A 15,941-nucleotide genomic window follows, 5' to 3' on the forward strand; every position below is an offset into this window, starting at 1 on the left:
CTTCCTGCTCCTCTGATGCTGCTTGGCCTGCTGTGTTCATCCAGCTCTACACCTTGTTATCTCAGATTCTCCAGCATTGGCAGTTCCTACTACCTCAAATAACACTCCAGGTAACAGGTGCGGGTATTCCACATCTAATTGTTTGTGAGCAGCAGATTTAACAATCAACAGGGCCCAAACCTTGTAACTTTAATCATGCAGCAGAATAATTTGTAGTCCAAACAATACAGAAAGAAGCCCAGCAGAGCTTTAAGTGGATGCTGAAGGACTCTATAAATAAATTGAGCTGCATAGCTCAAGACCCTGAACTCTTCAATTGCAAAATATTCCAGTATCTATTGTTACAGACTTTGCAAAATGGCTATAAAACATCAGGATATGAAGATGCATAAAGGTCATATACATATGTTTTCAATGGAGGTGAATGTTATTTTGCAAAATGATTTGATTATCACAAATGTGTGGACTATTGGAACCATATGAATACTGGAATAACCATCTCGGGCTAAACACTGCTTACAGGAGTCTTCAGATGTACAACAATGCAGCTAGAACCTCTCTATCAATTCAATACTGAAAAAAGATTTTTGATTTTCATCAGTTAGAGGGACAGTGGCCAGCTCTTGTTTCATTGATGTTGATGGAGGGGCTCTTGTGGTGCATTGGTAATATCTCTATCTCTGAGCCAGGATACCCAAGTTTAAGCACCTCCTTCTCCAGAGGTAAGTCATCACACATTTGAACAAGTTGCTTGAAAATATCTTAGTGTTAACGGAGCAGACATAGAGCCTAAAAAACTGATTAACATAACTGAACAGCCCTCTGTGAGTATTAGAGGAATTGTAGGAAAATTCAAATTATTGCAATTTTATTGAGGGAAACTGGCTTATTATGAAGTTCTAGAAATTCAAAGACACATCGTGAAGGCTACAATCACAGAATTGAAAAATACAATATAATGGTTCAAATAAAACTAGATGTTAATGGAGCCCATTCTTCTCCAGTCAATAGGTGTAAAATTCTATCCGAAGGCTACAAAGGTTTCTATACTTGCTTTGAAATGCTTTCTGTTTGAGAAATGAAATTTTAAAAATACTCTTACATCCAAACATCCAAACATTGAAAACTTCAGACTGTTCTTTGTACTTAACCTTACTTTGTAAACTTTTTTTAGTCTTAAGAGCTTTAATTTCAATGATTTCCAGTTCACTTCATGTCTAGCCTTTCTGCAGGCTTACATAGACTGCATTCTTAATAACATTACATTAGTCTTGTCAGAAAACAATTTGCATGCACTTTGAAAAATCACAGACTACAATCTGGAATAGAATTCAAAATGAGGGAAGAAAGCAAAACCTTAGTGTTCAAATGATTATTGGGTATTAGTTGTGTGCATACAGCATCTAAAGATATATTTGTTATTTGAATTTTAATCAATATACTGTGTTTTGCAACACCTTGAGGCTTTTATCTACTTTACCAAACAGTATGAGGTGCTGTTACACAGTAAATAAATATTAATGAGCCATTTCAATGTATTTTTAATACTGGATTTTTAACAGTTGTTAGGAAAGAAATTGCCTCACATATCAGGAATATACATAGTGAAGAAACACAAGATGAACTACACCCCTTTTTAATCAAATATACTTTAAGTTAAATTCAAAAGAACAAAACTAATGTATTTTAGATCATGCAACAATTATTTAGTTCTTAGAGACTTGGTGGTGCACTAATGGTTATTTATGAAGTACAATTCATCATACGTCAGTTATTACATTCATACAGATGTCTTCTTCATAACAGCAAGATTCTCTTTCTCGGATAGCCGTCAGCTAATTCATCACAAACAAAGAATTGGATCTCGAACCTTCTTTGTTTCCAAACATATAATTCATTATGTTGTATGGTCAGATATATAATCCATGAGGTCTTCAATCATTATGGAATGCGAGCCTGTTAAGAAATGTGAGTTGTAAAAATTCTAATGTCACATAGGTACCATATATGTCAGCAGATAGACACCCACCTTCAATATTTCAACATCTGTTCTCCTTGTTATGGATTGGAAAACATTGTATCTGTCCTCCACTGGGCTTTATGCTTCCGTGTAGGTTTAATGTGCCGACTCTTCTGTGGATAGCCCCTGTTCCCTAAGGAGTCACCATTGCATTTGCTGAGCAGAGAAAACAGTTGTGGCACCTGAGAGTGAGTTAGGATTCAACAATCATTACAGCTCCCTAAGAAGTGACCACAAAGTTACAGGATTTATTTGCAGTTATCACAGATCAGCTGCACATTGAGAAAGTGAAATCAGTTTTGGCTTATGATGGCCGCTGGCTGATGGGGAGCGTGCAGTTCACCATGTACATCACCATCTGGCCCTTGTACCTGTGGAAATCCACCACTAGCTCTGCAGCTCACAACATTCGTTGTTTCACTCCCAGAAGCTGTGGTGAATTGCACATATTCATTGGCTTTTGTGAATAGGGCATTGGCATCATAGAAACATTAAAACAAAAACGGAGTAGGCCATTCAGCCATACAAGCCTATGCTGATCTTCAATAAGATCATGGCTGATCACCTAAATTAGTACCCTGTTCCTGTTTTCTCCCCATACCTTTCATCCCTTTAGCCCTAAGTAGTATATCTAGCAAATGACTGTCCCTTGAAGTATTCATAATGCACCCCAATAATATAGTTGAGATATTTTTACTTCAACTTGTCCGGACGTATTATGACATGTGTTCGAGTTATATGAGACTTCAACTCAGACCTTCTGGTCTAAAGGTTGGAACACTACCACTGTGCCACAACAGCAGTTTGTTTGACCTCCTGGATACATGGGTGAGTGTCTGACTATGAGTTGCCTCAAGTCACTAGTACAGTCCTGGAATGATCCGATGGTGCAGAAATTCAATGGTGTGGTGAATTAATGAATGGCATTGACCTGTCTCTCTGTCCTCAGTAACTTAGGTCATCCTAAAGCAGCTGACCTCAGTGAGAAAAGAATCACATAACATTCTCAGCCATTTCTAACATTTCCAGGTAGTTACTCCACCTGGGGTATATTCGATTATGCACCAATGTTCGCTGGACTTTGGATGCCATCATTCTTAGCCTCCTGATCCCCTCTGTCTTTGTTGATTTCTGGCCATCTTTGAACCTGGCTCCAGGCCATTCTCTGCTGCTTCTTCTCCAGACACGCCAAACCTGGCAGAAACATTGGGTGCATGAGCCATCTTGTCTGCCTGAAGAGGAGGATAAAGGAGGAGCAGAAGGAAGTGGCAAGCAACACGTCACCCTGCCAACTGAACTGTGAGTGATCAGCTCATCTGACTGCACTCCTAGCAAAGACAGCTACTAAACCCATTCACCAACATTCCCACAGAGTACCTTCTCATCTCCCAGTCACCAACACAGCACCCACTTGACTGCAATGCCAGAAAAAGGTCACCACCAAACAAACGTTCCAACCCAACTTTAATCAACTTTATGGATGTCTGTCTTTAGTGGCCGTGTTCTGTGGGCCTTTGCCTGACCTACTGTTCCCACATGTTGCAGCCTCAGTAACTGCACTATAACTGACGGCTGCTGACTTTCAGTGGAAGAAACTGCAGATGAAATTGCAGGATGATCTCAAGTGGCTCTAGCCCTGGAAGACTGGGTTCTGGACTATACTACATCAGCATTGGTGGCAGCAGTCTAGGCTGATTGGCTGATGGCCAACATCAAGGAAACTCTCAGGCGAGGTAGTGGTGGGAGGATGAAGACTGTCATCCTGAGAGAGATCAGCAAATTCATGCTCCACACAGCCACTAGTTGATGAGTCAGCATTCCCAGCATTGTGTTGGAAGATGGATTCCTGGACTGCAGCGAGATTCAGAAACCTTCTTTATGACATCTGTAGCCAGAGCATCTTTGGCAATACATTCCTTCTTGATTCAATCTCTAGGGTGACCATGAACTTTCAAAAGAAATTCAAACACCCAGTTATTAACTGAAAGAATCCTGTCTCATGATTTCATGTTTTATCGTTAAAGAAAGGAAAGTCACCAGAGTCCCAGATGACTATTGGGCTGCTCTCTCATTAGAGAGACAACTCGTGGTGGTTTGACCTGAGGGTCATCACACCTCAGACGAGGGAGGGTTTGAAAAGGAGGGACCTTCATGATAACCTCAGTCAATGCGGGAATGGAACTCCCAATGTTGATGCCAAACTTCCATGGCAAACCAGCCGTCCAGTCAACTGAGGCAACTAAACCCCATTTTATACAGAACCCTTGACTATACAAGAATTACACAAAGATTATCAACGTAACATTGTTTTTCTTAAACACAGGTTTTACAACCAAAATTCTCACTAGTACACTTCCAATTCTAATCTTGCTTCCAGCTAAGAGTTTCCAAATATATTACGGGTTCTTGCAGATTCCTCAAATTTCCTGGAACCAATTTCAAGATGTATCATAGGTCTCAGGAATTCCCCTTAATTCGCCACAGTGTTCCCACCATTCTCTAAGTTACATGATTTCTTGGGAACCCGTACACTTCCATTCGGCCAAGCGATCTTTCAACTCTCTTCAAGCATCTCACAACTATAGAGTCATAGAATCATACAGCACGGAAACCAACTGTGTCGGTCCAACTCATCCATGCAGAGCAGGTTTCATAAACTGAACTATTCCAACTTGACTGCATTGGACTCAAATCCCTTCAAAACTTTCCTATTCATGTGCCCATCCAAATGGCTAAATAGGTAGTCGCAAGGACTTTAAACTAGCTCAAGGAGGGTGGGGCTCGGGAGAGGTTATTAGGGTTTTCAGAACAAGTAATAGGACAGAGAGTGTGGAAAGGGTCATGAATCTAACTTCAGGCACAACAGATAAGGCAGCAACTATGTGAAGGGGACAGTCATTGCAGATCTGAGGCTGTTGTATGTAAATACACACAGTATACGAAACAAGATAAATGAGTTTGTACTGCAGGTTGAAATTGGCAGGTACGATGTTGTGGTATCACAGAGACATGACTGCAAGCGGATCAGGGCTGGGAACAAAATTTCCAAGGATACATGCCCTATTGGAAGGACAGGCAGATGGCCGGGGGTGGGGTGGGGTGGGGTGGGGGTGGGGGGCGGTGGCGGGCGTTGCCTCGTTAGTAAGCAATGAAATGAAATCGATAGCAAGAAGTGATATAAAGTCGGAAGGTGTAGAATCTGTAGGTAGTGTTGAGGAACTGCAAAGGAAAACAAAACCCTGAAGAGTTTGTTTTAGGTATATAAAAGAGAGATGCAGGAGTGAACATTGCACTGCTGGAAAATGAGACTGGAGAAGTAGCAGTGAGGAATAAAGAAATGGCGGAGGAACCAAATAGGTTTGGTTTACTTTATAGGAAGACACAACTTCAAGAGAGTCAGGGGGCAGAGGTTAGTGTAGCAGCCATCACTGAGGAGAAGGTGCTGGGGAAGCTGAAAGTTCTGAAGGTGGATAAACCACCTGGACTACATGGACTATTCCAGAGTTCTGAAGGAGAGCTGAGGAGATTGTAGCGGCATTAGCGGTGATCTTTCAGGAATCACTGAAGTCATGGAGGGTCCAAGAGGACTGGAAAGTGGGTAATGTAACACCCTTTTTTTAATGAAGGTACGCAGAAGACAGGGCTGGCAGAAGGCAGAGAGTAGGAGAACAAGGGGTCTTTTTCAGGGCGGCATTAAGGGACTAGCACAGTTCCACAGGGGTCAGCACTGGAACACAACTATTCAGGTTATACATTAATGGTCTGTTCAAAAGAACCGAGGGCATTGTTGCTAAATTTGCAGGTGACACAAAGAATAGGTGGAAGGACATTAGTATTGATGAAGCAGGGAGGCTGTAGGAGGACTGGGACAGGCTAGGAGAGTTGGCAAAGAGGCTGTAGATGGAAGACAATGTGGGAAAGTGTGAGGTTATGCACTTTGGTAAGAGGAATAGAGCTGTTGACTATTTTCTAAATGGGCAAAGGCTTTAGAAATCTGAAGCACAAAGGAACTTAAAAGTTCTTGTTCAAGATTTTAAGGTTACCATATAGGTTCTGTTAGCAGTTAGGAAGGCAAATGCAACGATAGCATTCATTTTGTGACGGCTAGAATACAAGAACAGGGACGTACTGCTGAGGTTGTATAAGGTTCTGGTCAGACTGTATTTGGAATACTGTGAGCAGTTTTGGGCCCAGTATCTCAGGAATTAAGTGCTGGCTTTGGACGGAGGGGGTGTCCTGACAGTTTCACAAGAATGATCCCGGGGAGGAAGGGCTTCCCATATGAGGAGTGGTTGTGCATTGTCTGTATTCAATGGAGTTTAGAAAGATAGCGGGGTTATATCATTGAAACTTACAGAATACTGAGAGACCTGGATATAATGGAAGTGGGCAAGATGTTTCCACTGGAGAGAGTTAGGACCCAAGGGTAGAGCCTCAGAGCGATGGGACGACCCTTTAGAGCTGAGATGAGGAGGAATTTTTGCAGCCAGGTGGTGGTGAACCTGTGGAACTTATTGCAGCCGAGGGCTGTGGAGGCCAACTCATTGACACAGAGGTAGATAGGTTCTTGATTAGTAAGGGGATCAAAGATAGTGGGGAGAAAATAGGACAATGGAGTTGAGAAACATATCAGCCATGATCGAATACAGAGCAGACTCAGTGGGCCCAGGGCCTAATTCTGCTCCTTAAGGTCAGTTTAGTCATACATGATTGGGCCTTTAACAAACCTATGCCAATTCACAATGCATTTTGACTGAATCTGTCATTATTTCATGATTGGCACTTAATTCAAGTAATAAACTGAGAATGTATTAAAAATTATTGTATTCAATATCTCAGTTGATGTGCAATCAGCACAATACTTATAAAATCATACCAGACACTGCAGAGTATAAGGCAATGCCATTTTTGAATGGCAACAATCATGTTTCACCCTATATTAAGCTGAAGTGTAGAATTTCTTAGCAAAAAAGGGATTAAGAGTTGGCCTCAAAAAGCCTCACTCCTTCACCAACAAATGCACATTTTACTCACCAGATCAGTTAGCACATGGGATTAAGCAGGTGGTAAGGACCATGTTGCCAAGAAGATGCATGGCAGTTTGAGACCTGCCGACATGGAGTAGACTGTGCATGGTGGACCATGAACACAAGTGGGTAAGCCCTTCAAAAAACATTATGAAACTGGCTCCAAGTTAAAAATCCCTAACAATTGGTAACTTGTAAAATAATTGTGCTGCAACAAAGGAAGTCAGCATTGGTGAAAAACTCGTGCAAGGATGGAAGAAGGAACTGCACTGAAGTCAATGCCCAAGACCAAATGCATCACAGGAACAGCCGCATGTCTGATCTTTAGAAGTCTGTATCAGAATGGTTACATCATCACAAGAAATGCCATGCATATAGTCAGATTTAAGAGGGCCAAGTCACACTCCACGTCCAGCAAAGATTTCAGAACAGCAGCTAATTGCTGTAGTAACTTGATTGCAGCAATGGTCAAGATTGGTCCGAGATAACCAAAAGACCTCAAAACCAAAATTACCATTTTCCAGTGATTCAACATCAGACAGAGGCAAAACATGAGCACCCATGATGTCACATTGGCAACATGGGCTAAACATCCACAAATTTTGATATGCCAGCAGCCAGACTGAGGAGTGTTAAAGTTTGAAAACATACTCAGAGAAAACCATAGGAAATGAGAAGACAAGATTCATAGTTGCTAACCGTCACGGTTGACAGAATGAAATTAATGCCTGTGGTAACTTTTCGATGTAAAACTATAATGAAAGTTAAGTTCATTCCTCCACTGTATTTTTTGTTTCAGACTTCCAGCAGCAACAGTTGTTTTTATTGGAAATCAAGCTTCCTGCAGGAATGCTTGTATATGCCAATGGCAATGGTTGGATTGAGCGAAATTCTGAATCAACAATGTTCCAAAAAGTCAACCCAATGGCATTTGTAAAGAATAAAGCTGATTAATGTGAAATATGTTCAGCTCCACATAACAGATAAGATTAAGAGATGTTGGTGAAAAATAACATTCGGTAGTTAAATGAGGGCATCTAACATCTGTAGTTCAATGTTTGGATGATATTCGCACTGAATATAATAGGTGAATGGCTGATAGAGAAATAAAAACCTTTGCAAAAGTTGCATTCTGTCCACTTGATGTTTGGTGTAGTTCTGCCATTAAGCAGTGGGGTGCCACTAGAACACAAACTGTCATCAGGTCATTCAACAAAATGCAGAATATACAATTCAACGGATAGCGAGTGACAGAATATGTTATGGAGGGATGATCCTGAAATGGAAAAAAACAAAACCTACTCCCCATTAGAAGCCTTGCAATGATGCAATAATCAAAGTGACACAATGAATTTGATTAATTTTTTGCTTTGGTTGCAGATGACATGAATGAGATTTTTTTAAACTGCTTTGATTATGTTCAAAGGTAGCATTATGGAATTAATTTCTTCAACAAAAACATGTCATAGTCATTGAATTTGAAGGACAGGTGTTTTTATTCACAGTTTAAAGTATCAACCACTGACACCAACTGCGGGAGTTCACATTTTAAACTCAGCATTTAAGTTGACCACTATTTTTGAGAGTTTGAGATGTCAAAGGTCAACACGTATAACATGATCAATGGTAGCGAAATTGTCTTTAGCAATATTTCTGCATGCAAAAATATGCTACTTAAGCTAGCATGTACATTTGATTTCCAAGATAGATTTCAGCATTGATATTCATAGTCTCCTCTATTCCTAACTATTTTGGCAAATGTCATTTCCAAATCGAGCTGTCTAATGACAATTTAATGGGTAGTCCCACTCTGAGGATATAGCGACAATTTTCAAACAGGCACAAATCATTATTCAGACAGTTTCTAAAAACCATTGCTCTAAAATTCAGAAACTTTACATCAGAAACTCATGAAAATAGATATCAAGGTAAGAATTCCCAAGGTCACATACAACTGTTTATCAGTTTTCAGATTTGTGATGTGTGGCAGGTAAGCAGCTTGGTCTTTCATGAGATAGCAAGAACTGCAGAAGCTGGCGTCAGAGATAACACAGTACGGAGCTGGAGGAACACAGCAGGCCAGGCAGCATCAGAGGAGCAGGAAAGTTGATGTTTCGGGTCGTGACCCTTCTTCAGATACTCCTCTGATGCTGCCTGGCCTGCTGTGTTCCTCCAGCTCCACACTTTGTTATATTGGTCTTTCATGATCTTTTTCTGATAGCAACCTAAAATAATTAGATTTATAGGCCTGGCATTTCATCTGCAAGTCAGCTGTGTTTATGTGGAAGAATTCTTGGCTTTGAAATCTAACTTTTAAAAATGCCCATCTGATGTCAGACTTTTGGTTTGGGAGATGAACAATATCAAGAGTCAGGGTGGGCAACCCAGGACCGAGAGTGGAGGATATCAGCTGCAAAGGAAGACAGGGTGGAATGCCTGCCTCTGTGCATTGGTAATGCATTGGAGTTTCAAAATGTTAGACTAATATGTAAATCAACTCGTCACACATCACTCTTCGCACCCAATGCCACACACTTCCCAGACACCAGGAAAGCCAACTTATGCCCTGAACCCAACTCCATAAACCTCACACCCTCCATACCAATCCATTTGTTGTTCCCATCATCCATGGCCTCTCTGCCATTCATGCCAGCTTATGCCTGTCCCCAATCTCTATTGTCCTTCATGCCAACATATGCCACTGCACTCATCCCTATGACCCTTTAACACGCTTATGTATTGGTATAAACCCTTATGTTAACTCATGACCCCACCCACTATCTTTTGCCCTTACACCTACCATTAAGTTCTGCCTGTGTCCACCATGGGTAGACTCAGGATCAATGCAGAGATGAAATAAAATTCTTGTAAATAAAAGTTCTTGTGCATTGCAGTCTGTACTTTATTGAACAAAAGTCTCATTCATAAAAATCCATAAACTATGTTTACATTCCTTCAAATACATAATTCTATAGAAGAAGAAACATTTCACTCAAGTGCACAATCCTTAATTAAATGAGCATTATAATTCATTCCTCATCTCACTTCTGAGAGTCTATAGCCACTTGGAGTTGTCAATCAAACTGTAAATGAAGACTGCCAACTGTGACAATGGATGACTGTAAAATCAATCTTACACTCGTAATCCAGTAATGGAAGCCATCAGTCTCATATTAAAGAGTGAAAAACATCATTGCTATTTGAAACGTGACATAAATGCTTTCAAAGATTTAATGGGTATGATCTTTGAACACTTTGATAACATGGCAGGTCCCTTTCACAGTTGCTTTTGATACTTTGACAGGTCCTTTTGATGTTGTTTTTGACAATTGAGTTTGACAGGTTTGTTGACAGTTCCAATAAACATGACAGTTAATAAGTTTATGCATTTTTAATATTCATATTCATGCCTACTGTTCACAATTCTTTGTATTCATTCATGTATTTGGGCATTGCTAGAAATGCCATTTATTGCCCATTCCTAATTGCCCTGGAAAAGGTAGCAGCCATCTTAGCTCACCAACCTATTCGATGCTCAGCTCCCTGCTACACTTGGCTCGGTGAGAACTACAATCCCAAACAAAGTAAAATTAGTAGATTAAGATCACTTAACATTTAGCAGCCTATAAATCAGAAAAATATTGGAAAAATAATTCTTTCTATTGGTTCTGCAGTTGGTAAAATAGATTTGTACTGGTCAATGTTGCGGATGATTTAGGGTGGCACCTCTGGCAGTGACATCACAGTCTGACTGCATAATAACGGTGCCCTCTATAGATGTGGCACCAGCAAATGTAGGAGTTTGTTTGCTCTCATACTCTATACATCTGAAACCTTCATAGCTGCCGAAGAACATCATGCCACATTAAGTCTTTCAAAGGCACAAGAGCATTTTTTTGCAGAAAATTCAAATGTTAATAGCCCGCACTTCTCTCTCTCCAAAACTTGGTGATTCATACTGTCATGTGATTTTAGAGAGACTAAAAGCCCTACAGACACATTGGATAAACCTATATATGAAAGTTGACAGACAATTCAATGCTGGGGTCATCACGGCTGAAGACAAATCTACTCTCTCCTGTGCTGCATACCTTCCACTCAAAGTTATTAAATAGTTATTCACAATGGAAATCATGGTGAATTTTAGTCCCAATGATAAAGGAAAAACATTCAGGCCAATGTCACTGCACCCTCCCACCTCCCCCACCCTGCAACTATCACCTAGAGAAATCACCTCATTTGGCACCAAAATAAATTCTTCATCCACACAGCCAGTATCGCAATGAGTGATGCTCTTCACTTTCAGGAAACTTCAGCATTTTAAGAGAACAGTTCATTCTAACCCCATGAATAAATAAAATCACACTGATTCTCAGTCATTATCATACTGCACAGACTACAATTGGGGCATTAAGAAAATGTTTTTCTTGTATTCTTCATTGGTAACTGGAATGCAGCTCAGCTTATTTTCCCATGTAACAACTTCTAAAACCTCTTTTTCCCAGCTTAGAACATCACGCATTGCATTAGAGTTCCAAGACATATGCATGTTCACTCTCAGTAATTGATTCAGTTTAGAAATTCACAAGATCTGATGGTTCATCTGTTGAACATTCACTATCCCAGAAGATCTACCGCCCCTTTATGATTGCCATGTGGTAATGTACTTTTCAATTTCTAGAACCACTTGAGAAAACCTAAATTAGCTTCTCTCATAAAAGGACACTGAAGGGTGCAAATCAAAAGTTTTGCAGAGAATTGTTTTAGGAACTGGGAAGGCCTGACATGTGCATATCTGGGAAATTGTAATAATTGGAAAATTAAGCTGTGTGCCAGTTGAGCTAACCACATGCAATATTGTGAAGTCTTGGATAACAATTTGATTGAGGTCTTTATTGAGCCCAAAACAGGTAGTGTGCTAAGAGTACACACTTGAAGGTGGCTTAAAGCATGTCCAATATTGGGCCTTGAGATCAATCAATAATTGTCCAGCAAACTGTGTACAACAGTAGAATGCCCAGTGGTAGTTCAGCAGTTTATCCACTTGGACTGGCTGTGATACAGATTTGGACCCTGATAAGTTCAGACAGTAAAGACTGGGAAAGCGTTAGGTAGGTAAATTTGAGGGTGGAAAACATGAACTGTCAGCAGCCTCTGGGGTGTATGCACTCACTCTTATAACTTCACATCAAGCCAACTTAGAAAGTTAAAACACAGTCACCGGCTTGTAGCACTTAAGTGCCCTATTAAGTCAGTCAGTTAAAACTACTGTAGAACCAAGAGGAGAATTCCTTATATACTCCACTCAATGCAAGAACATTTCAAACAAGGGTCTTGAAATGACCCCTGGTTAGTCATGAGGCTCACCAGTAGCATGTGTAAGGAGCGGAGTATTGCTTTTCAGGCTGTCACTGGGAATGCCTGAGTATCATCAGAGCCAAATGGCATCAGAAATATTGTGTCTTGTCAAGGGCAAGAAACAGTCTGTAAATTTGGACCATTTGTGTTTGTGTTGTGCCTCAGAATGGCACAATGAATTTCACTTAAACTGCCTACCATCCCATCCCCCTGCAACATTCATCTTCATTTGTTTTATGCATCAGTAGGTCCATTACCTATATTTAATGGAATGATGTAAAATGGAGCTGAATTTGCTTTCTGATTACCAAAGATAGTCCAGAATTCACAGAAATGATTACCTCCACATACAACTTTCTGAAAACGCTTTTAGTTCACCAGGTTTATGCAAAATAATGAAACACTTGGAAGCTATTGAGCTATCAGTCACAGTAATGAGATTTGGAGTCAGCTCTTCAACTCAGAAACTGCAGGGAACACATTCAGTAATCCCATTTCATTCAGCAGTGTAGGCTACAATCGTTAAAAAAAAGATATTTGTAAAGCAGTCTAATTTTCTGCTGCAATTCTAAGATCCTGTGGATTTAGTGTTTGGAATTATATTTATACTACGTAACTAGTATCTGGCAACATAGACACAAATATGAATTAGTAACATTGTAATGCTGCCTTGGATTTTTCTTTGAAAGTTTACAGGGTCAATCTTTAGTTTAAATCTAAAAACTAATGAACAGAAAAATGAAGATATAAGCCACTGTTAATACAGGCAGGGATACTTATTCTTTAACATTAATTATCAACATGTTCACTTGGTTTCTGTCTGAAATATACATTAAGTTCACTTGATTAACTATTGGAAATTTACAAGGATACAAATAGAGTAAAGACAAATGTCACAGGAAGTTCATTCTAGTGATTGCTTTCAACACAAAGGTGTACACTGAGTTGACAGGCGAGAAACTTCACACCTTCCTCCCAGCTAAGCATGTATGTCAGATAACTGAACAATAGGTGACAGCTAAATCCACAATTTAATTTTAATACAATTACAAACAATAAATTTGAAAATGCATAGATGTTTAAGAGTGGTGCGTGAAGTTTTGGTGAACAAATAGGCTTTTGTAGGATCTGTGGTGGCTGTTAGTGACAAGTTTAATAAATCTAAAGGAGAACAGGCAATTTTCTGCCAGCTAACCTAGCCATATTCAATGGTGCTAGCAACCATCGTTCTTTAAAGATTTTCCAATTTTCCAACAGATTTCAATACTGTACATGCAAATTGAAACAGACCAAAACAATCCCTCTATTCCTCCTATCATGTCATCATATGCATAAATTTAATACTGGAAAATGAATAAATCATTAACAAACTGAAGTCTTCACCAACTATCTGCCTACAACTGATTTGGCCTTGATCACCACAATAAGGAACGATGTATTTATGAGTGAAGAGAAATCAGGACAGATGTGGATATTGCTGCAACATGCTATCATGAATAAGTCAATGAGATGTCCTGTTCCGTCTCGAAGACAATATGGTGCTTATCAACATACTGCCCTATTCGATCTGTATCTGCTTTCTGGTGATTTGGCCGTTGCTCATTTATCAGATAGGTTAACTTTCTCTCTGTCAGAAGTGCTTCATCTAGCAAAATGATGATCCCACTTTTGAGGTCATCTAATAGGCCATTTAAGGTGAAAAAGGCTCATTTACAAAGGTATCATGTGGAGTTAAAATGCAAGTTCATCTTTTCAAGATAGCAGATGGCCAAGAGATCTGTCATTATAGGAGCAGGAAAACTGATGTTTTGGGTTGGGATCCTCTGATGCTGCGGCCTGCTGTGTTCCTCCAGCTCCACACAGTGTTATCTCTGACTCCAGCATCGGCAGTTCTTACTATCTCTGAGATTTGTCATTATGTTTGACACTGAGGAACTTCAGCAGGAGAAAACACGAAGGAGTTAAAAGTGAACCATGAAACATCAAGAAAAGGAAATCCAGAGACGTAAGGTGGTATTTTCCCAGCCCCTGACCATGGATGACAGTGAGTCAGTGGGAAAATGTGATGAGATGAGAAAGCGAAGATTTTTGATGATGAGAAAAGAAAGCCCAATTTAGCACCCAAATTTTGAATGTTGAGATGATAGTATCATTAGTGAGTGGTGAAAGGCCCATTTGCATGTATTAACATCTCATGTTGACCTATTTTCACCTCATGCATATGCAGTTTGCTATTCTCACATGTGGTTGAAAGACACAAGACAGTGACAATTCCTGACATAAATGTCAGGGTGGTTGCCTAGCAGCTGCAGCTCACAGTGATCTTCTTCAGGCAAACATCCTGGCCAGCATTCCCAAACAACTGACTGACGCCACTTCCTGATCGAGATACAATGCAGCCCATTCTTCCACCAGGCCATCGAGCAGAAGATGACAGGCATCCTGAAAATGTGATTCGGAAATCCAGATAGAGTATGCTGCATAATGCTCACATGCTGTGCTTTGCAAAACTGGAGCAAGCCAAGAGAAGATGTGATGGAACCTGAGGAGCTGGGAGAGTAACAGCAGTCTTCAGAGGAGAAAGGTCAGGGCACTCAGCAACAGTAACATCACCTTCAGCATGACAGAGTTGAACAGGGCAGGTTCATCACGCCAGAAAGGTCTAATTTTACACCCTGTTGCAATAGATCTGACTTGTCTCAAGTGTTCATTAACTGTAAATTTGCTCTAGCTTGAAAGACAAGTAGCCCCTATTTACTCTTTGTTTTTGTTGAGTAAAAATTATTGAACTGAGTCTTCAGTCTTATTGGCTAAGTGTCAGTTTTGTCAAGTTTCATTGAGTGTTTCTCTCCAGGAGGTCTATTGGGTTTTCTTGTTGTATTTTACCAAATATATCCCATTAACCACTTATGGTGCCCTCGCACTGATCCTAGTCCCATTTAATCATTCACAATTCCTGGAACAACTCACCACTGACTGGGTATCCTGGAATTGACTGGCATCATCTTTAGGAGGCCATTACACACCCAGACAAGTACCATCAGTTTGGATATACTCTGCACAGTTTCTGACATTTGTCCCAGACATGGCAGGCAAGAGGAAATGACATCCTGCTTTGTGAGCAAGAACCTGGAGATAGGGTGGTGCAAGTGCTGAACACCCTCTTTCCTCACAATGGGCAGGAGAGGTCACAACCCCGGACAGTGCCAGCCTAGTTGCCACCCAGTCTGGGCCGTCTCAGCCATTTGGAGGAATGCCCAGCACCGTAGCAGTGTAAGTATGACCATATTCTTTCTTCTACCTCACATTCACTACCTTTGGTACGGAACCCACCTTCCACCAAGGTTCATGCTCTACTGCTCTCATTATTGCCTGCAAAATCTTTCCTCATTCACAGTTATTTATGAGTTGGAGCTCTGAGCATTACCACATCACCGAACTTAGGAGACCACTACAATCCTCCTTGGTCCTGTTCTCAGACAGACTGAGTTACTAACCCCTTGTGACACAACTGGACAGGAATCAGGGACAGGAAT

The 15,941-nt window shown here is 40.5% G+C and overlaps 1 protein-coding gene across 1 annotated transcript in view; it reads right to left on the reverse strand.

Moving 5' to 3' along the window:
* Positions 1–2,058: 2,058 nt before the first annotated feature.
* LOC109922803 (IQ domain-containing protein J) overlaps positions 2,059–15,941 on the reverse strand; it is a 397,858-nt gene continuing 383,975 nt past the window's right edge. The window contains exon 5 of the mRNA XM_048604115.1: positions 2,059–2,202. Coding sequence (XP_048460072.1) covers positions 2,059–2,202 — 144 coding nt within the window. The remainder of the gene's footprint in view (positions 2,203–15,941) is intronic.

Source organism: Rhincodon typus, chromosome 13 (assembly GCF_021869965.1).
Source record: "Rhincodon typus isolate 14 chromosome 13, sRhiTyp1.1, whole genome shotgun sequence".
NCBI lineage: Eukaryota > Metazoa > Chordata > Chondrichthyes > Orectolobiformes > Rhincodontidae > Rhincodon > Rhincodon typus.